Source organism: Archocentrus centrarchus, unplaced genomic scaffold (assembly GCF_007364275.1).
Source record: "Archocentrus centrarchus isolate MPI-CPG fArcCen1 unplaced genomic scaffold, fArcCen1 scaffold_76_ctg1, whole genome shotgun sequence".
NCBI classification, from domain to species: Eukaryota; Metazoa; Chordata; class Actinopteri; order Cichliformes; family Cichlidae; genus Archocentrus; species Archocentrus centrarchus.
Window position 1 is genome coordinate 431,270 of NW_022060289.1, and position 22,478 is coordinate 453,747.

Consider the following 22,478-nt stretch of genomic DNA (forward strand, 5'->3'; position numbering starts at 1 on the left):
CTCTTACAACAGACAATCTGAATGATCCAAATAGCTTGGAACCACTAACCCCTAACCATCTCATCACCATGAAAGCGAATGTTGCATTACCTCCTCCTGGCAAATTTGTCAGAGAGGACTTGTATGGAAGAAAACGATGGCGCCAAGTGCAGTACTTGGCAGAACAGTTTTGGAGCCGCTGGAGAAAAGAGTATCTCCACAACATCATGATCAGACAGCGATGGCATGCACCCAAGAGAAACCTTCAAGTGGGTGACATAGTGATGGACACTAAGGAAATGCAGTCAAGATCTTCATGGAGACTTGGAAGAGTGTCAGAGACTGTATCAGATAGGGATGGACTCGTAAGGAAAGTCAAAATGGTAGTAGGTGATAGATATCTAAACAAAAGAGGTAAGCGCATAAACAAAATGTCTGTTGTGGAATGTCCTGTTCACAAGCTGGTTCTCATACTGGAAAGTTCCTAAGTCAAAGAATGTCTACAGTGTATGTAGTGTTATGAAAATGGTTGTTCTCAAGAGGAAATCATTTGTGTTTGAGAAGTTGTGTACAAACACTAAATAATTTGGTGGGAGTGTAAATGACCCCAGTGCATAATGTCTTAAACGTTATAAGGTTTGCAATACGTATTTGTTATTCTAGCTGTTCAGTCGTTTCCTGTAAAGATGGATGTTTTATTTTGAAAAGGAAAGAACTCTTCACATGTGATGTCGAAAGGTAATGAAAGGCGTAGCAAACAGCAGTGTAAGCTAAAGGATTGACAGGAGAGGCAAACAAAGTAAGGAGAAATCGGGAGAGTAAACAAGGAGTTTAGCTTCAGCTGAGAGATGGCAACAAGGTAAAATTATATGCATCATATGTGTCAATTGTTTCAGTTTGTCATACGATATTTGTTACATTTTGTTGCTAATAGTTTAATGTACTATGCCTTTGTTGTTTATTCTTCATTCATTCAGCTCTTACGTTGGTCTGTATGTAATATAAGCTGACGAATAAAGGACAGAGACCATCAGTTCAGGCTTACGTTTTCTTCAGCTGGAAGCTACAGACCGGATCGTCCCAATTTACAAATTCAGCAGCAGGCAAGTGATCGTGGACGATCCTACACGCGGGCTTTTTCCAGCTCTTCTTATAACAAGCGGACTTGGCTAGCTGGATGTGATGTAAGCAATGCCTTTTACTGCTTTCCGTGTTTGCTATTTCAAAGTTCTGGCACGGAGGCAATGTGGACAACAACTGGGGTAAGAGACTTAAAACATCTTTCAGAAAAATGCAAACGGCACGAAAACAGCCGCAGCCACCTAGACAATGCAATGAAGCGAAGTTTTTGGGGGAAACTTAGCATTGCTCAACAGCTAGATGAAGGCTACAGGATTGCTGTTAGAAGGCACAATGAAGAGGTGACAAAAAATCGGCACATCCTTTCTAGAATAATAGACTGTGTTAAGTTTTGTGGAGCCTTTGAGCTGGCCTTGCGTGGTCATGACGAAAGTAAGAGCTCTGAAAATCCCGGGATCTTTCATGGGTTGGTTGATTTTGTTGCTTCTCTTGATGGAGTACTAAAAGAGCACCTTGAGAATGCTACTGTGTTTAAGGGAACTTCGAAAACTGTGCAGAATGAGCTACTGGACTGTATGTTTTCTGTTCTGAAGGAGCATATAATCAAAGAAGCACAGAGCAGTGATTTTCTTTCAATCCAGGCAGACGAGACTGTGGATGTTGCTACGCAGTGCCAGCTTGTGCTTGTACTACGCTTTATCGATGCCAAAAACACTGTGCAGGAAAGGTTTTTTGAGTTTATCCCTCTGCAGTCGGCTACAGCTGATTCCATTGCTACAGCCCTAAAAGAACGTCTTGCAACTATTCTTCCTGAGGATCAAAAGGCTAAGCTAATCTGTCAGGCATATGATGGAGCCAGCGTGATGCGAGGTGCCACTGCAGGTGTTCAGAAGAAGATACAAGATGTGTACCCAAATGCCCACTACATCCACTGCTATGCTCATCAGCTCAATCTAATAATGCAACAGGCTACTTCTCACATAACCAAAGTTAGAATTTTTTTTTCTAACCTTAGTGGATTTTCCAGCTTTTTTTCCAGATCATCCAAGCACACAAGCGTTCTTGATAAAGTTGTGGCCCACAGACTACCAGCATCCAGCAATGTCAGATGGAACTTTCACAGCCGTGCCATCAATACTGTGTTTGAGCACAGAGAGGACCTCATCCGCTGTTTCCAAAGCATACAAGACTCTGGTGACTTTGACCCCATTACCGTCAGAGAGGCTGGAGCATTTGCCATGCTACTGGAGGATCAGGATTTTAAGTTCTTTCTGCAACTTTTCCACCATATCATGCCTCATGTGGACCTTCTCTATGCCAAACTCCAGAAGAAGGTCATAGATTCAGTCTGTATCCAGGAGAGCATCCAACAGTTCCAGCAGGACATTCAAAAGATCAGGTAATTGTTTAAATAGCTGATTTTTCTTTTTCTTCTTCTTCATTATTATAATATTGTAAGTATTTCTCTTTGGCAGAAATTCTCTCCACTCCATGGTTGGACAAAGCAGTGTAGGTAGTAGTCAGCCAGTGAAGAAGCGTCGGACACTCAGTGTAGAAGACCATGAAAGGATTGCTGCAGAGGTGAGTTGTTGTGGAAAATCACTGTTACACTGGTTTATAGTAGTGTTATTTAATATATTAGGAAGATGTGCGTTGTAGTTAGAAATACCTTTAGTTGTGTCTATGCTGTGTAGGTATGTTGATGTAATGGTTGATGTAACTGGAGTGGTGGCCTAGGGGAGAAGAAGAGGGTTCGTCACTGAGAGGACCCTGGTTCAAATCCTCGGGCTGGCATCACTGTGGGTCCCTGAGCAAGCCCACCCCCCCAGGTTGCTCCCCGGGCGCCCTTTGGCTGCCCCCTGCTCCATGCTGTGCTGTGTGTACTACATACTCCATGTGTGTGATGGGTTAAATGCAGAGAATGAATTTCACTGCATGTAAATGTATGTGACAAATAAAGCTCTTTCTTCTTCTTCTTGTTTGTCAGCAAGATATTTTATTATTTAAGTTGTACTGAAGTTTATGGGTAATGGGGAATAAAACATTTGGTTACTGAATTTTGTATAATCTTGTCCCACAAAAATGCTGTAACACATTTCATAACACAGCCTTAAAAAATGGCAGCAAATGTTATTAAAATCAGTAAGTTTATAAATAAAATGTGTTCCTTCTTTCTATGACTTAATAGAAAGGACAAAATAACATTTCATATTTAGAATGAAAAATGTGATTCTAAAATCATAATCTTCATGTTTGTCCTTCTCTCTTAAGGTCTGTGATATCATACTGGGACACACCAGGGAGCGCTTTTCTTTCACAAACCACCTTGTTAGTGCCACACTCCTGCAGGGGGACAGATTTGAACAATACAACACAGCATTTCCTGAAGATGCACTGAGCAACACCTTAAAAGCCTATCCAGTGCTCAATGGAGGTAAGCTGAAGACAGAGCTTACTCTCATCTACAGCAAGGATGAGTTCAAAGCCTGTTGTGGTGCTGTGGGCCTACTCCAGCTGTTTATGGAAAACAATCTAGAAGAAGTCTTTTCAGAAACTGTCACGCTCTTGAAGATCCTCATCACCACACCCATGACCACAGCAGAAGCTGAACGGTGCTTTTCAACTCTGAAAAGAATCAATGACTCAGGACAGGCTGAATGCATTGGCCATGCTGTCAATGGAGAAAAGACTAGTCACAGAGATGACTGACTTTAACAAGAATGTAATTGAGAAATTTGCAGGGCAGAAGGAAAGGAGGGCAAAATTCATGTTCATATAGTGCTATTTTTTAAGATTTCTTTTGTTTGTTTTTCATTTGTTTGTTTGTGCGCGCCCCCCTCAGTTTTTTTAGCACCAGCCGCCACTGTGTGACGGTCTAAGCCAGTTTATTGCACTTTGATTTTCATTCACAGTGAAGTCTGGTTTGGATTTGGATCACAGCTGATGCTAAAACCAATTCTTTTTTTCTTCATGCTTTTATTTTGAGTTTATTATTTCCTCCTTTGTTCCAAGGATGTCATATTATAATAGCACCCTGCTCCAAACAAACTAACACTGTCTCTGCAGTGTGATCAGCTCCAGGGATATCAGTCTGTTCGGTGAGGAAACCATTATGAATCCAGTTCACCTGCTTTGGTGTGACAGCAGGTGAACTGGAGACACAACCCCCACAAAGGGAATGGCTTTGCAGGTGGTGGCCACAGGCGCTGTCTCTATCCCTCCCTGCTGGTGTCCTTGTCACTACTGGTACCATGGTCAACATCTGGGAATGCTCCTGATGAGACAGTGGGTGGTGTCCTGGGGGAACTCCTCCCAGACCTGGATCAGGCCATCAGTGAGCTCCTGCTCAGTCTGCAGCACGATTTGGTAACTCTGAATGCACAACACAATGTCCTTGAGGTTCTCCGTTGGATTCAGGAAGGTCTCACAGTGGATCTGAGGTTTTCACCTCGCCTAGCATGTGGAGGTCTGTGCAAACGTCTAAGGATATACCCCCTCAGACCATCACTGACCCACTGCCAACTCACTCCTTCTTGATGATGTTGCAGGCAGCGTAATGTCTGGCTCACATCTCTGTCATATCTGCACAGCGTGAACCGGTTCTCATCTGTGAACAGAATGGTGTGCCAGTTTCAGACCTGCCAGTTCTCTCTCTGGCAAATGCAAGGCGAGCTGCACAGGGCTGGGCTGTGAACAAAGCTCCCACTAAAGGATAGTGTAGTACTCGAGACCAAGACCAATCTCGAGTACTACAACACTACTAAAGGATGCTGGAGTGACAGTCTGATCAGAAACATACACATGAACCTCATTTGTTTTCATTTGCATCAGTAAGAATATTTCTACCATAAACTGGTAGGACAGCCTTTGTTCAGACTTCACATACACTCACCACATGACAACATTTCTAATCTAGAAAAACTGGTCCACACCTTTTGGCGCTAAAATACCGGCCCTGGTTCGAGGTTCCCACCCAGCCTGTGTGTGTGGCAGACAACAGTCACTGGTTACATGAACTCAAAAACCTATTTAGGAGTAAAAAGGATCCTGTTCTGTCAGTGGCTCAGACTGATGTAGCATTTTACTTAAGGCCTCCATTTCTGTCATGCTTTTATCTTAAATAACTATATTTGACTCTCTATCATTTAACTATTTAAACCTAAAGTTTTGTACACACTCAAACACAGAGCAGAGAACATGAAGTCACAGCTTGCTCCCATCTCTCCCTTTGCTCCTGAGTGATGCTGCTAATGTCCAAAGAAGTGTTTTTGCAAATATTAGCATACCACAGTTGGAGATATAAAAAGGACAGCCACTCAGTCTATTAGAGACTTGTTTTTAATAATCTGTTTCCTGAGGTCCCTGTGACCTCTGACCACCACAGTCTAACCTTTACACTAAGGCTGAGGCACTTGAAGGCAACTGGACTTCTTCTGCTTGGTTCATCCAGGAGGCGTCTCCAGTTCTAGAGGCTTGGAGAGCATTTAGGAGTACCGTGACCTACACAGACGTTGATACTTTCAGTAGAGAATGATGGTGAGGCACCGCAGTAGCTCCATATTGGTTTCCCTTTCAGGTTTATGGCGCGATCATCAGGGTGGCTGAGGCTCAGGAGGTTCAACAGGTTACCTACAAATTGGAAGGTTGGTGGTTTGATTCCTGGCTTCTGCAGGCCAATGTATCCTTGGGCAAGATACTGAACCCTCAGGTGCTTGTGATGCATTCACGGTGGTGTGTGTGTGTGAATGAGACGTGGGTTCATGTAAAAGAGTGTACGACAGTAAGAGTGAATCTTATAGTTACTGTGATGTATGAACCTAGAGATGTCCTACCAATACTTACCACCAGAGGGGCAGACCGCCACTAGGGCATACAGGGGTTCTGATAGCAACAGTAGGATAATAAAAAAACGAGTGAACCAGCAAGAAGTTGTCCTCCATGCTCTGTGTGTCGAGTAATAATGTTTACTTAGTGACACTATAAGGGAGCAACATAACATAAATTGGCGACGAGTCGTGTATTTCGGAATACTTTTCATCGACTGGCTGTGAAAGTTAAGTCAGCTTTGTGCAAGTTTTTGGACCGAAATGAACACCCGCGTTTTTGGATAGCTAATGTGCTGATCAACTATGAGCCAACCATCATCGGAGGACCCGAGTGCAGCTAGTGTTACATCTGCGGATACAAGGACATCGAGTGCTTCGAGTTCATCTACAGTGCACGTAATCCCAGAAAGACGTATGATGGCTGGAATATATGGACATATGGACATTTTCGATGAGTCTGGTGAGCAATGGGCAACGTATGTTGAACGTTTTGAGCATTACGTGGTAGCTAATGACATTCATGAGGCTAAGAAAGTTTCAGTACTGTTCAGTGTGATGGGACCTAAAACGTATGGACTGCTTTGTAGCTTAGTAGCTCCCGTGGCACCTGGCACAATGACTTACAAACAGGCTGTGACTGTGCTTAAAGATCACTTCACACCGAAACCGCTTGTTATAGCCGAGAGGTTCAGGTTCCACAAGCGAAATCAGGGGGAAGGAGAAACGGTAGCACAGTATGTAGCAGTGCTCAAGAAGCTATCGGAACACTGTGAGTTCGGGGCTTACCTAGAGGACGCTCTGAGGGACAGATTTGTTTGCGGATTGAAATGCGAAGCTGTGCAGAAACGCCTTCTGACTGAGGAAAACCTCACGTTCAAGAAAGCTGTTGAACATGCAGTGTCAGCAGAGACAGCAGCACGCGACGTACAGCAGTTAAGTAATTCCCTGAAAGTAAACGCAGTGTTTTCGCAAGGTGAAAAATGCCGCCGCTGTGGGAAGGGAAATCATAGTGATGATGACTGCTGGTACAAAGACCGCGAATGTCACCAGTGTGGGAGGAAGGGCCACACGAAACGAATGTGCAGGAGTAAATCAAAAAGCAGTCATGAAAGAGAACATAAACACAAAGATATTAAGCCTGAACAGAAAAGCCATGCACACAAACGCAGCGTGAAAGATAGAAAGAAAAAGATCCATCACGTCGAGGCGAATGAAAGTGAAAGTGAAGGAACGAAATCAGATAGTGACAGTGACTTGGGACTGTATGCAGTGTCTCAGAAAGGGAAATATTCACGCATATCAGTAGGGCCAACAGTTAACGGAAAGAAAATGGAGATGGAATTGGATACAGGGGCTGCAGTGTCATTGATTCCTTGGGAACTGTACAAACGAAAGCTGCATAAGTTTCCTCTGCAACCCACTGATATCATACTAAAGACATACACAGGAGAGCCTTTGGCACCAGAAGGAGTTGTTAAAGTGCAAGTGGCATTGAACAAGCAACACGCTGTCTTGCCACTGTATGTGGTGAAGGCGGATGCTCCACCATTATTTGGCAGGGAGTGGCTGAGAGCCATTCAGCTAAATTGGAGAGACTTAAAGACTGTACGTGCAATTGAGTACAGACAGACAGACAGCTTAGAGACAGTGTTAAAGAGACACTCCGCTGTTTTCTCCGATAAGTTAGGCACCATGAGAGGAGTGAAAGCCAGGCTCACTCTAAGACCAAACAGTGTACCCAAATTCTGCCCACCACGCAATGTGCCATATGCTCTTCGACCGCGAGTGGAAGCTGAGCTGACACGCCTCACTGAGCTTGGCGTCATCTCACCTGTGGCGCATAGTGACTGGGCTACGCCAGTGGTGCCCGTGAACAAGAAGGACGGCGCCGTGAGACTCTGCGGGGACTTCAAAGTCACCATCAACCCAGCTCTCTGCATCGACAAGTACCCAATTCCACGTATTGAGGACTTGTTTGCTTCTCTCGCTGGAGGTCAACGCTTCAGTAAACTGGATCTATCTAATGCATATCTACAGATGGAAGTAGAAGAGAGCTCCAAGAAGTTGCTGACCATCTCAACACAGAAAGGACTGTTCTGCTTCAACCGCTTGCCGTTTGGTGTAGCGTCATCGCCCGCCTTGTTCCAGAAGGCAATGGACCAGGTGCTCCTCGGACTGCCACACACTCACTGCTACCTGGACGACATACTGGTCAGTGGTCCTGACAAGCAGACACACCTGAAAACTCTGGATGCAGTACTCAGCAGGCTAGAGGAATACGGCCTGCACCTCAAGCAAGAGAAATGTCTCTTCTTCCAGGAATCCGTGGAATACCTGGGCCACATCATCGATGCTGCTGGGCTCCACAAGTCACCGGAGAAGGTACGTGCCATCGTGGAAGCACCAGCACCAGGCGATGTAAGTAAACTTTGATCTTTCCTAGGAATGCTTAACTATTATGGACGCTTTATCCCTGATCTGGCCACTGTGCTAAAGCCGTTGAATGAACTGCTGAACAAAGAAAAGAAATGGCAGTGGACGTCAGCCTGTGCATCAGCGTTCCAGAAAGCCAAAGCACTCCTGGTATCACAAGAGGTGCTCACACACTACAACCCTGAGTTGCCGCTCCGTCTCGCTTGCGATGCTTCACCCTATGGGGTCGGAGCTGTTCTCTCGCATGTCATGCCGGATGGCGATGAAAAACCCATCGCCTATGCATCCAGAACTCTCAGCAAAGCAGAACAAAACTACGCTCAGATTGAGAGGGAGGCGTTAGCGATAGTCTTTGGAGTACGCAAGTTCCACCAGTACCTGTATGGCAATACATTCACGCTACTCACTGACCATCGCCCGCTTACAACCATCTTCAGTCCAGTGAAAAGCACACCATCTATGGCTGCAGCTCGCATGCAACGCTGGGCGCTCATGCTTTCCGCTCACAATTACACCATTGAGTACCGAAAGGGGGCCCTACATGCCAACGCTGATGGACTGTCAAGGTTACCGCTCCCTCATGCCCCCAGTGAGAAACAAGGTGCAGTGGAGGTGTTCTACACGTCACAGTTGGACACATTGCCAGTCAGCAACGCCGAGATCAAGCGTCACACCATGTCGGATTCCACCCTGTCCCGTGTCATGGAAATGGTCACAACTGGTCGTTTTCTAGCTGCAAAGGACGCAGGTGAGCTGTCTCCCTATCTCCAGCGCCGCCATGATCTCACTGTGCAGCACGGATGCCTTATGTGGGGGTTGAGAGTGATTGTGCCACCCAAACTGCGCCCCCGGGTGCTGACAGAGCTACACTCAGCACACCCAGGTGTAGTAAGGATGAAGAGCTTAGCTCGTAGCTACGTTTGGTGGCCCAGCATCGACTCCCAGATCGAGCACCAAGCAAAATCATGCCACTCATGTCAACGAGTGCAGAAAGACCCTGGCCTAGCACCCTTACACCCGTGGATGTGGCCATCCAGTCCTTGGGAACGGATACATGTGGACTTTGCAGGTCCATTTGAAGGGCACATGTACCTGGTCATAGTGGACGCACACTCCAAATGGCCCGAGGTGCACGTCATGGATAGCACCACATCCAGCAAAACCATCCAAGTGCTTAGGGGACTTTTTAGTCGCTATGGCATTCCACACAGTCTTGTAAGCGACAACGGCCCTCAGTTCTGCTCTGAAGAATTCAGCACGTTTCTGAAAGCCAATGGAGTCAAACACATTCGCTCAGCACCATACCACCCTGCCTCCAATGGCTTGGCAGAGCGATTTGTGCAAACCTTCAAGCACGCTCTGAAATCTTCCAGAGGAACTACACCAGTGCAGCAGCATCTGGATACGTTCCTCCTGACCTACCGTAACACCCCCCATGCAACAACCAAGGAAAGCCCTGCAATGCTGTTCATCGGACGCAAGCTGCGTTCTCGACTGGATTTCCTGAAACCAAGTATGGCTGGAACAGTGCACCAGTCACAAGAGGCTCAACAGCAACGACGCCAGCTACACTCTAAACAGAGACAGTTTGAACTTGGTGAGCCAGTGCTCGTGCGTGATTATAGGAGGGGGGAGGATAAGTGGACGCAAGCTGTGGTGATCGAGAAGACCGGACCAGTGTCCTACAAGGTACATGTGGGAACACAAGGGGTCTGGAAGCGTCATGTGGACCAGATGCTGACTCGGCCCGAGTCAGACCCACCAGAGACTGCAGGGAGTTTTCCTGTGAGTTGTCCACTGTCACTTCCTCAGACAACCACACCTGACCCAAATACACCTCAACAGAAGGAGGATACTGATACAGTGCCACACACACCACATGCACCACCAAAAACACCCAAAACACTCAAGACACCACAGTCCACAGAAATGACACACACAGAACATTCAGAGACAACAGGGACTGTACGACGATATCCTGTGAGGACCACACGTCCGCCGGTACGTTACAGGGATCAGTAAACTTAACAACCACAAAAAAAAAAAAAAAAGAGTTGAACAATGTTGACATTCCAAGATGTTGTAAAAAAAAAAAAAAAAGAAAAGAAAAAGTTGAAGGATGTTTAAGAATGTTTGCTTTTGTAGAATGTTGTTAAATGGTTCTGAGTTTTGATATTTGAAGTGATTATAAGCCGTGACATAACTCTCCTATTTTCTGGTAATGTTGTGGAGAAGTAAAGAAAGAAATAATCTCATGTAGTTTAAAAGGGGATATAATGTCTTACGTTTGTTTCCTAAGAAATGTTTTTGTTACTGACAACAAATCTTAGTGGGGAGGAGATATGTGATGTATGAACCTAGAGATGTCCTACCAATACTTACCACCAGAGGGGCAGACCGCCACTAGGGCATACAGGGGTTCTGATAGCAACAGTAGGATAATAAAAAAACGAGTGAACCAGCAAGAAGTTGTCCTCCATGCTCTGTGTGTCGAGTAATAATGTTTACTTAGTGACACTATAAGGGAGCAACATAACAGTTACATTCTTATTTCTCAGTGTGCAAAGTTCACAACAGAAAATGTAGCAGATTAGTTCAAATTATTAGTCTGTGATTGGAAAGTAAAGACCTTGACAGGTAAGCAGCAGCCTTTATTTAACGTACTTCACACTTTTTGGACCTGTTTGAGGTCAAAGGTGTCAGCAGTGCAGACTTGTTGATCCACTTGTTCCTCCAACAAAACCTTCCTAAAGCCTTCATCCCTGAGGAGTGCAAGCTGTGATCTGCTCTGTTACTTTATGGGACACAAATTCTTTCTTTAACCTGATTTATTAGAAAGTGCCTTCAGACAGGTCTGATGCCCCTAAACTATGAGGCAAAGAACATAAAGGTCAGTCTAATGAACCCTGTGAGGTCAAAGTGACCTTAAGCTATCAGAGAAGTGATGTTCTCCCACATTCTGGCATTCAGAGGACCAAAAGCAAAACACACACGACAAACGTTTTCCACAGGCCTGTGGTTATGTGGTTATATCAGTAATGATGCAGACCTGACGGGATTCACTTTAAACACCTTTACAGACGAACTGCGTGGGAATGAAATCCTTTGAGATGCTTTGAGCCTTTTAGAACGGATGGCTGGGAGAAACAGGTGGTCACATGACCTCCAACCATCATACAGCGAATCAGCCTCAATCACATCAGTCTAAAGTTGGCCGGTCAGCAGTGGTGGGCCACTATCTCCTCAGCTTCCAGCAAATTCTTTCCCCAAGTCTTTGTTTCCCCTTCCTGGCCCATCACTGCTTCAGACGTCAGTAAGATCCAAACTCCCTGACAGCGCGCTTTAACAGCGAGCAGCCGTATGGCCCAGCCTGTGTCCTTCTAATCCAGTTCAAGCTGTGCTTCCTCACAGCCCTCCTCCCACCCATGGTTATTTTTACCAGGACAATACATTCTCAGGTAAACTCAGTACTATCACAGGCAGATGTCAGGAGAACCATCGGTCATGGAGGTCACGGATGGACTGGATCAGCGCGTCATCAGAAGCCTCTGAGAACACTGCAACACACACACACACACACACACACACACACACACACACACACACACACACACACACACACACACACACACACACACACACACACACACACACAGAGAGAAACTCCATTTGAAACCAACATCCAGAACAGACTTGTTATGAAAGCAGCTACAAAGAGGGGGAGCCGGTGGATCAGTGGTCAAACAGGGAATTGGGGCAGCGGCGCTCTTCTCAGTTTTTGCCATGAATTTGTATTTTCTATCTTCATCATCATCACTGCACACGTGTGTGAGGTGCAGTATGGATGCATGAATCACGAGTCTGCCTCAGTCACGTGACTTCGGTCTGCTGCGTGTCCTAAGCTCTGCATTCTTGCTCGTTACAGTCGGTCATTTTTTTCCTCTGAAATGAACAGACGTGTTCAGTGAAAGAGTCGACTGAGGCCACACACACTGGGTTCCAATCAGAATAAACCTTTAAATACTTACAAATGTGTTCACTGTAACTTTTGGCACCAAAATAACAAACAACTCACTCCACGTCAGTTCATCAGAGGACGCCCACCTGACCAACCCTAAAATCCGGGAACAGAATTCCTGAGAATGCCCCCCCTCGTGGCATTCTCAGGAATTCTCTGGATTCATTCTGATTTTTCGAGAGGCCGTTTTAAAATGACATCACGTAGAAAGCCAGTTAGGTCCTTCAAAGGTCGTGAACACAGATAACGTGTTTGGACGTGGGTCCCAGAACAGTTCAGATTTCACAGCTGGATATGAAGAAAAGCACGTTTTCATCCCCTGATGTGACCATAACAAACTCAAATGCACCTTTTTTCTTAGTAAAAGCAGGTTTCTGTTAATATTTCCAACATTTCTGCTGATCTCTGTTTTTAGAAGCTAGTTCTCACCACCATTACACACAGTTATGTGTTTGTGTGCAGGTAAAAGATCAGGACTCAAACTACATGTATTATTATTACGGGTGGGACTTGATTAAAAAAATTAATCGAATTAATTAGAAGCTTTGTAATTAATTAATCCAAATAAATTCCATTTTAATCGCATTTCAATATTTGACATGAGAAATATTAATTTAAGTTTAGTTGATGAATGAATCAATATACATAAGCTTAAACTTCAAAATTTTATTTTCCCACCAGTCTGCTACACAGACCAATGAAGGGTGGAAGTGCTCCTGTGATAAGCAAACTCCTGAAATTAAACTGGATAGTTTTATTCAACATTAATGTCTCACTTAATATAGCTGGAAGTTAATCATTCTCTCAGCTGTATTCCTTGATGTTGAAATGTGTTATGATTGTTTTAACAGCTTATCTTGAATTAAAGACTTAAAATTAAGCCACAAAAAGGAGAAAAAGTTGGTTCTCCGTTTAACAGCTGCTTTTACACAGCTGTGCTTCACACTCACAGTTGCTAGGCGACATGAGCTATGCAGAGGTTTGTTTGTTTTTTTATTTATTTATGCACATAAGTACAAACAAACAAGGCTGAGCCACTCAGAGGTGAGGGCAGGCGACGCTGATATGAAGGCTAGCCTTTGCGTCTTCGTGGGCCTTCGAAGGATGCGGCCCCTGAATTTGGACATTGTGCGTCGATTGTGTGCTGGGAACTCGTGCACTGAGAAACGTTCCACGGTGCAAAGTGCGATTAAAATGTGTTAAAAATTTTTAATTCGTTATTTTCCCCGTAATTAATTAATTGAAATTAACGCGTTAAAGTCCCAGCTCTAATTATTATTATTATTATTTTCAAAGCAGCTGAAAATAAACTGAAGCCCATCAGTAGAAGCACTTTCTCACTCACAGACTAACACGACAGCATTATTACTCACATTCTGCTACGTTGGGGTCAAACCGATCAGATCCCTCATCACTACTGTCCGAGTCCTCGGAGTCACTGGTGCCAGCAAGACCATCGGCAATCTGAGGGAGGAGGATGAAAGCAGAGCCACACTGTGTGAGCATCACTTGGATAACATTGTGTACAACACAGTGCGTACTGTTATTCTCTCGTAGGCCTTTCTTATACAAACAGACTTGTTCACCTGAGCTTTGATATCATCATCATCACGTTTCTGTGTGGAGGAGCAGCGGCTCTGCTCTGAGCTCCTCCTGAGTGATCGAGCTCAGACACTCCTCAGAGGAAGCTCTTCTCTGCTACACGCATCTCTGATTTCATGCTTTCAGCAGCTCCCAAAGCTCATAATCAGTTAATCAGTTCTCCGACTGACCACACACCTACAGAGGCTCAATTCACATGATGGTGCAGCGGCTAGAACATTTGCCAAAATTTAATTACAGCAACCCAAAATGGTGCTGAGTGCTGGAGACAGCAAACCTTCTGGTAATGGCACGCATTGATGTGCCATCCTGGAGGAGTTGGACTACCTGTGCAGCCTCTGTAGGGTCCAGGTATGACCTCATGCTGCCCACAGTGACTCTGACCCTAGCCAAATTCACAACTAGTTAGAAACACCAAAGTAGCTGAACAGGCCCCTCTGCTACTTACCTGACCACATCACTATCCCACAGGTTTCACTCACGTGATGCTAAACTCTGATTAAAGTGTTCCTTTATTTTTTGGAGCAGTGTATTATTTTAATATTTAGTGGACGTGCAATGGGCATGAGCTATGGCTCATATTTACTATACATAAATAGAGTTAAATAGGAGAATAATAACCACTACTTCAGGAAACTAATCATTTTAAATGATTAATTAGTTGTGTGCTGTTGAGGACCTCCCCTCATCAATCCTTCCTAATGTTTACAGAAAAATGAAAAATGGAAGAAAGTGGCTGGGCGATGGATTCAGGGAGTTACCTCATCTCTGCGTGAGTCGGCTCGGTCCTCGTTTTCTGCCTCATTGTTATTGGCCAGTTCCTCTATGAGCGGGTCTGTGTCTAAATCATCATCATCATTGGAGTCTGAGGAACTGTCATCATCCTGATCTTCATCATCCTGGAAGAGCACAGAATAAATGATGAAGGAAATGCTGACTGAATCATGAACTTAAAGAGCAGAACGGCCAACGGAGAAACATCAGAAGTAGCAGGAGAACACATTAAGATTCCACACTGATGTCCTCCTGCGATTAATGACAGATAAATGCAGAAGTCAGGATAACATCACAGCCCCGTTTCATAACAGGAGCTGTCTGATTACCTTCTACAAAACTGTTTCAACCTAATGTGGATGCACACATACTACATAACCTGTTGCTTTCAATGCATTCTTTATAACATCACTATAATCATAAGGCAACCATGTTGTTTGCATGTGAGCAATATTGCTGAGCAGCAGGTATGGCTTTAATATTGCTCAATGATGAGTCATAGTCTGTACTATTTATAGTCCACGGGCCAGACCACTATTTAGTCCATCTCAGGGTGGCAAAACTTAAGCATAATTTTTGAAAAGTTACATGTCTATAGATGATATTTTGGTATGATAGCCCTTCCAAAGTGGTGGCTTAGTCACAGTTAATCAGCTCATGAAGTTAACAACCCCTTAAGAAAAGTGTTTTTTGACACTGTGTATATCTGGTTTGGGCTCATGGTACAGACATTTATCAAAGGTCTAGAACAGGGATACTCAACTTGATCTAGCCGAGGGCCACATTTGGAAAATGAGAAGTGACCGAGGGCCAGCCATTAAACTACATTCATATAAAATGAGCAAACTTTAAAAAAGACTGATAGCTTGTGCTCATATTTTGATGCATTTTATTAGCTCCACTGCAATTCAGCAAGATATATTTTGAACCATCTTGAACAGCATAGCTGGAACGTTTCCTATTATGCAGGCAAATATTGGACAAATTCAAAAATGAAAATGATTATTAACAGTTCTTAGGCATAGAATGAACATATTTCAGCTCTTTTGGTGTGAAAGCTGTTTATAAAATATATTAAACACATAACTGCACAGTGCAAGCCACCAAATGTTGGAATAGTTCAGAAATACAATTTTTTAAAAAAAACTGCTTTACTATATTTCAGTTATTTTAAAGTTTGGAACAGACAGCACAGGTATGTAATCAGATGTTTATGTTTTAACCTCTTCATGCATCACATACTATTAGTTACTGACTACATGCTTAATGTGAGGTAACACATCTCATTTCCTTTGAGAGCTTACTGAAGTTTGGTTTCTGAGAGGTCAAGGCAATATGCAAGCACTGGTTGAGATGTGAGTCGGTGAGTCTATTGCGCTTTTTGTCCTTAATTAGATTCATCACTGAAAACCCCGACTCGCATATGTAAGTGGATCCGAACATTGTCAAAATGTATATAGCGAGTCTTTTAGAGTTCGGATACTGATGAACAGAGTGTGCCCAAAATTCACATAGTCTCTCCTCTCTGAACTTGGCTTTTAGGACATCATTAGCCTGCATCTGGACCAGTTCCAGCTGGAAAGCGCCCTCACTGATAGCAGGCACAGCGTTTTTTGCCTCTGCTGGGCAGCTCCCGGTGACAGCAACGGCGAACGGGTTGCGCACAAACAGTAGCAGTTGCTGTGGGATTTTGAAGTTGTGAAACCGCGATCTGAAGTTCTCTGACAGATTTTTTAACAGTGCTACCATTCGTGACAGCACAATCCCATTTGTAGGAACATCACGCAGGGTAGGGAAGTGAAGTTTTTCCCCTCTATGTCCGTCACGAATACGCCCAAGGTTGTCCGAAAAGCGCTCACTTTTTCAAAGAGCTCTCCCACATTCGAATCCCCACCTTGGAGCTGCAGGTTAAGATGGTTCAAGTGATTAGTGATATCACACAGAAATGCAACCAGAGCCACAGATTCCTGATCTTGCATAAACTGAGAGAACTCATCTGCTTTCTTTGTTTTTTGACCGGAAAGAAATTCTGTGATTTCTTTGCGCAGTGCAAAGAAGCGCTGTAGGACTCGCCCCCTGCTCAGCCATCTGACATCATTGTGCTGTAGTAGGTCTGAATATTGAGCTTCTTGCTCCTGTAGTAGCATTTTGAAAAGCCGGTGCTGTAAACTTGAAGTTGAGCGAATGTGATTTACAATTTTGATCACTGTGTCCATCACTCCTTTCATTTCACCAGACAGTTTGGCACACAACACCGTCTGGTGAATGATGCAGTGTAGTGAACTAACTGTGGGGTGGTCCGCTATGAGACGTGATGCTAAGCCCCTCTCTCGTCCTATCATAGATGGCCCACCGTCAGTTACAAGGAGGTTGATTTTATCCAGCTCCAGAGAATTCTTATCAAAGAAACTTTTCATAGAATTGTACATGGCCTCACCTGTTGCATTGCTCTTGATGGGCAAAAGGCACAGCAGCTCCTCTTTGAAAAGCTCCCCGTTAAAATATCTCACAAACACGGACAGCTGTGCAGTGTCTGTTGCATCTGTAGACTCGTCCATAGCTATTGACATGTAATCCACACACTTCAGTTCAGCAAGTAAAGTAGAAAAATTGTCCTCATACAAAGTTTCTAGTCTCCGTGCCGCCGTTGAATCCGAAAGCTGAACCTGCTTCACGCGGTTAACGATGTCATCTTTGTGTTTGTCACCGGCAAACAACTCCTCCACGATTCCCAAAGTGCACACTTTCACAAGCTCAGCGTCCACAAATGGCTTGCCCTTTTTAGCCAGCTCCCAGGTTACACGCAGTGAAGCAGCGGTGGCTTTTTCAGCAGCAGTAGTGGAAGTCGTCAAGATTGTTGATGTGGTAGCATAAGACAACTTTAAGGCCTCAGTCTTGTCTTTTCGTGCAATGCTACCAACCGGGAAAGCTGCACTGAAGCTAGCATGTTTTGACTCGTAATGCCGCTTCATGTTAGCAACTTTGCATACAGCAACTGTCTTTTGGAAAATTAAACACAACGGTTTTGCGTTGGCATGAGGTGGCAAAATGAATGCAAAATCATCTGTCCATTTGTTATTAAACTGTCTGTTTTCGATGTCAACTTTTCTCCGCTTACTAACCTCACTCATTTTTTGCCAAGATATTCATTTAAGAACACGTCTTTTCCTCGCAGATCAGCAGTGATTCTTGACCTGCGCAAACTGTTCACTACCTTAAAGGCCCAAATCATTAGGACCTAAAGGGCCGTGTACAAACTAATGACTCTGTCTTACAGACAGTTCACTTTGTGAACACAAGGGGGAATTATTCAGCATTTGTTACACAATAAAAGGGAAAATTATTTTAATTTTGAGCAATTACAAGAAATGGCCGCGGGCCGGTCACCAGCCAATCACGGGCCGGATTTGGCCCGCGGGCCGTGAGATGAGTATGACTGGTCTAGAATATAGTGTTTGGTATCATTTTAAAGGGAACCCTCATGGCTTTCATTTGAGCCATGTTTTGGATCTCTTTGACCAACACAGAGGTTAGTAGAGATTTTTAAATTACTAATAATACTAATTTTTCAATAATTTTCACCTAAACTATGTACTTTCTTTTAGCCCTGTGGCATCCAGGGACATCAGGAACACAAGAGTCAAGCACTGCAATATTCACAGGACTCTAAGGATCCAGGAAATGTATAATATACCCACACTGTCTCTTTGTGGGAGGTGACTGTGAGCCATACTTACAGTGTGAGCCATGCAGTTTTAGGCCAGAACGTTTACTGGTTTTGTGGGGTGTGTGTGTGTGTGTGTGTGCCTGTCGAGCTTGTTCATTAAATAAAAAAATAAATAAATAAAAAAAAATTTTTAAAAATCAGCAATGGTAGAAATTTACACTTACATGAATTTTAACAGTGTACACAGGCCTGTTTATTGGATTTTGTGGGCTACTATTATGTAGCTGGAAACACACAAGGCTCTGTGGAAGAAGACGGTATTACACAAGTGATACCTAACAAAGAGAAACCTAAGACAACCTAATTCACAGCCGCGAGCCGCATTGATTTTCTCATGTAATGTACAGCATGCAGTGACATTGCGTAGTAAGTAAATTTTTTTTTTATTTCGCGCTTTTTACAGAAAGTAGTCACAAAGCAAAAACAAAAACAGACAGTAATTAAACACCATAATATCTAAAAACTAATAATGTAAAGCTAAAATAATTCATCATAATAGCCAACACCTAAAAATTCAATAAAAAATTCTCAGCAGAAGGCCTTTTAAAAAGAAAAGCCTTGGAGCCCATATGTCATAATTTAGAGATGTTCCTTAAGTGAAAGAAGCAGGAATGAGACAAAGATCTTACATGCGAGTCAAAGCTCAAAGAGGAATCGAATATTACTCCAAGATTACGGATGCTGGACTTAGCGGTGGGACAAAAAGAGGCAAGAGCCTGACTGATTTTCAGATATAGATCAGGAGGAGCTATAATCATAGTCTCAGTCTTATTGGCATTTAAAACAAGGTAATAACTGGAGAGCCACTCACTGATCCGGGTTAAACACTGGACTAGGGTGGACAACCTATCCAGCTGTTTGGGCTTAAAAGACATATACAGCTGAATATCATCAGCATATAAATGGTAAGAAATTACCTTAAAAGACTGAATGATGCCAGCTAAAGGGAGCATATAAAAAGAAAATAATGGACCCAGGACTGAACCCTGTGGGACCCCACAATTTAGGGAGGCAATGGTGGAACTAAATCTGCTGGTCCTAACAGAGAACGTCCTATCTGATAAATAAGAGGAAAACCAGTCTAGTGCTGAGCCAGATACCAGCCAAAACCTTAAATCTGTTAAACAAAATGTTATGATCAGTGGTATCAAAGGCTGCACTGAGATCAAGTCAAATGATGACAGATCAATTCCCTGCATCAGAAGCCATTAAAACATCATTGTAGACTTTCAAAAGAGTAGTCTCTTTGGAAAACTTTATACTGAGATGGCAGAGTCACACCCTTCTGACGCTTGTGTAACACGTTCTTGGTTCAAGACCAGCTTGTGGGGCCCGAGTTGAACCCATTTTTTTGGCCAAGCACCGTTCATGGTGGAAAAAAATGCTCAACAGTTCAAATGCTGGCACCGGCACAGGAACCTCCTCAGTGGAAAAAGGGCCACAGTGTTCCTTTTGCTGTTAAGACACTCACTAAAAATGTAGAACTGACAATGCAATGCAAGCAAAATCTACAGTACTGCTGATCATCCTGCTGAAACCAGACTTACATCCCCAAATCAAGAAGAGAAGCACTGGAGCAGTGGATGTGGTGCTTCCCTTTTACAATGCAGGAGAGCGTGCCATTCCTCCAGCTGTACAGACAGTTGATGCTGATCACGCTGTTGGTCTACAGGATGCAGCACATGGCTATTTGCCAAGAAATAACACTCCAGCCACACAACTATCAACGGTAAAGTTTCTTTGCCAGGTGATGAGCATCATCAAGGCTCTGCAGCTCGACAGCAATGTTTTTGTTTTTGACCAGGCATTGTAGGCCAAAGCTGCTGAATTCACCTGGAAACACCAGAGACATCTGAGGTCATCATTTTAGGAATGGGGGAGTTTCAAACCACCTGTGTTTACATGGAAAATGTTTCACAGATGCTGGTCTGAGACCTTTACATAGAAGCAGGAGTTTATGATGGTCACAGGTATATTTAAGCACTAAGGCTCCACAAACTGCTCTATGAGGCTCTCCTGACTCTAGCCTGGAAAGACTTTGATCCCTGGTTAGGATCTCATTTACTTTGAAGGAAACTCTGTAAGCAGTCTGCAGCCTGTGTGATAAAGCATCACTGCCCAGGTCTGAGGAAACCCTCAGATACCTCAGAGACAATGGTCCCCTCTCATGTCTTACGTGGACATGAGAGGGGACATTTTGCTCACTCTTATTCAAGCATCAAGAGAGGAACAGTGGTATTAGTTCTTATATAGCAGCTTATACTAGTTCTTTTCTACTCTGAGCACACGAAGTGCTTATACAACATGTTTACATTTACCCTTTCATACAACTACTTCCATGTGTAGCTAAGCTAAGTCTAACAGTCACACAACGCTTGCACTGGAGAGCAACTTGGGGTTCAGTATCTTGCCAGGTGCAGCCAGGAATCGAACCGCCGACCTTCCGATCAGTAGGTGACCTGCTCTACCTCCTGAGCTACAGCCAGTTAAATATGTGTAAACTGAACTATGCCAGATACCTACCATACTAGTATACTCGAACGTCTTGCCTCAATATTGATCATCCTGATGTTCTTTGCAGTGGACGGATGCAGGAACAGTCCCTTTGGGATAATTCCAGTAGATCAGACAAATTGAACAGACTGTAAACAAAGAAACTCCGACAGCTGGAGGAACCAAAGGTTTCAGGTTGAAAATTGGAGCAGTGACCAGATACTATCTCACTGCAGAAAACAGAAGTCAGTGTCTGTCATGGTCCTGGGCCGGTGGTCCAGTGTTTTGAGTTTTGTGAAGTTCTGTTTTGTTCTATTTCTAGTTGTGGTTGTAGTTTAGTATTAGGATTGTAGTTTGCCTTTGTTTAGTTTTCCATGTTAGTTCTGGTCTTCCCTGTGCTCCTGTGTGTTGTGTCCAGTTTTCTGTTTTGGTCTGGTTTAGATCCCCTCTGTCTATGTTACCAAGTTTATGTTATGTCAAACTCAATATAAGTTGCTATTAAAAGCTAAAGAGTTAAACTGAGCTCCTCGCTTCGAGTCCTGCTTTGGGGTCCTCTGCCTCACTGGCCACAGCCCTGAACCTGACAGTGTCTAAGGTGTGACATACTATACGCTGTGAGACTTCATGATCTACAGAAGCCAAGGATAGAGAAGGACAGATGTCAATGCCTTTGCAGAACTTTTGGAGTAAAGAGGTAAACCCTGTAGGTCCACATCAGTCAGACATCATCGGTCTTTCCACAGGAATCACTGTGTCACCAAACATAGCCAGTGATCCACTGCAAGCTCACCAAACTGGAGCTGAAGCACAAAAAGTTCAGTGAAGGTTTGGAAAAAAGCTCACCAACAACCACGTTCCATCACACAATGGAGAAAACAGAACCTGTTCCTGCCTTGCAGTTCCACCTACTTGAAGACTGTGACCATCATCGCAACCACGATGCACTGAGCAGTCACATGCTTGAAGGGTTATCAGCCCGCTGCATTCACACCAGTAATCATGAAATGCTTTGAGAGACTGGTAATGAATCACATCAAGGCCTCCGTCCCTCCTGACCTCGACCAGTACCAGTTTGACTATAACACCAACAGATGCACTGAGGACACCATCTCACTCCTGCTCCACACTGCACTGACACACCTCAAGAACCCAAATACTTAAGTGAGGATACGGTTTGAGTTCAGCTCAGCCTTTAACACTGTCACTGACACTGGGCCTGGACCACCGCCTCTTTAGCTGGATTAAAGATTTTCCCACAGCACAAGAGACTTGGAGACCTCTACTCATCAACACCAGCACCCCCCGAGGCTGTGTTCTCAATCCACTCCCGTTCACACTTTTTACACATGACTGTACCCCCATTTATGACTCAACCTACACATTCACGTTTGCAGATGACACAACTGTGGTGGGACTGATAATGAAAAGGCAGATGAGGCAGCTTACAGACGGGAGGTCCAGGCCCTACAGACGGGAGGTCCAGGCCCTACAGACGGGAGGTCCAGGCTCTACAGACGGGAGGTCCAGGCCCTAGGCAGAGACTCTT

At 44.1% G+C, this 22,478-nt stretch overlaps 2 protein-coding genes and 1 pseudogene across 8 annotated transcripts in view; 2 read left to right on the forward strand and 1 right to left on the reverse strand.

The window, feature by feature from the left end:
• The first annotated feature begins 1,482 nt into the window (after nt 1–1,482).
• On the forward strand, nt 1,483–3,768 carry LOC115777805 (zinc finger MYM-type protein 1-like). The gene is made up of 4 exons (XM_030725801.1): nt 1,483–1,491; nt 1,596–2,458; nt 2,535–2,640; nt 3,331–3,768. The coding sequence occupies exons 1-4, from the start codon at nt 1,483–1,485 to the stop codon at nt 3,766–3,768; spliced, it is 1,416 nt and encodes a 471-aa protein (XP_030581661.1).
• Nucleotides 3,769–7,525: 3,757 nt separating this feature from the next.
• Nucleotides 7,526–10,340, forward strand: LOC115777807 (uncharacterized protein K02A2.6-like; annotated as a pseudogene).
• A 519-nt stretch (nt 10,341–10,859) lies between these two features.
• Nucleotides 10,860–22,478, reverse strand: part of LOC115777802 (DDB1- and CUL4-associated factor 1-like) — a 33,175-nt gene continuing 21,556 nt past the window's right edge. For 3 of the 7 annotated variants that reach the window (XM_030725794.1, XM_030725790.1, XM_030725797.1), the window contains exons 28-30: nt 14,700–14,837; nt 13,710–13,800; nt 10,860–11,875 (exon numbers count right to left, since the gene is read on the reverse strand). In XM_030725794.1, coding sequence (XP_030581654.1) covers nt 11,805–11,875; nt 13,710–13,800; nt 14,700–14,837 — 300 coding nt within the window. In that variant the 3' untranslated portion in view covers nt 10,860–11,804. Of the gene's footprint in view, nt 11,876–13,709; nt 13,801–14,699; nt 14,838–15,041; nt 15,045–22,478 lie in introns of all 7 variants that reach the window. The other 4 variants (XM_030725795.1, XM_030725793.1, XM_030725798.1 and 1 more) reach the window with 2 other exon arrangements.

Excerpts from the sequence above, each read along its gene's own strand:
- LOC115777805 (XM_030725801.1), top strand. Across the intron at positions 2,459-2,534 it reads CAGGACATTCAAAAGATCAG|AAATTCTCTCCACTCCATGG; the intron begins GTAATTGTTTAA and ends TCTCTTTGGCAG. Across the intron at positions 2,641-3,330 it reads ATGAAAGGATTGCTGCAGAG|GTCTGTGATATCATACTGGG; the intron begins GTGAGTTGTTGT and ends TTCTCTCTTAAG.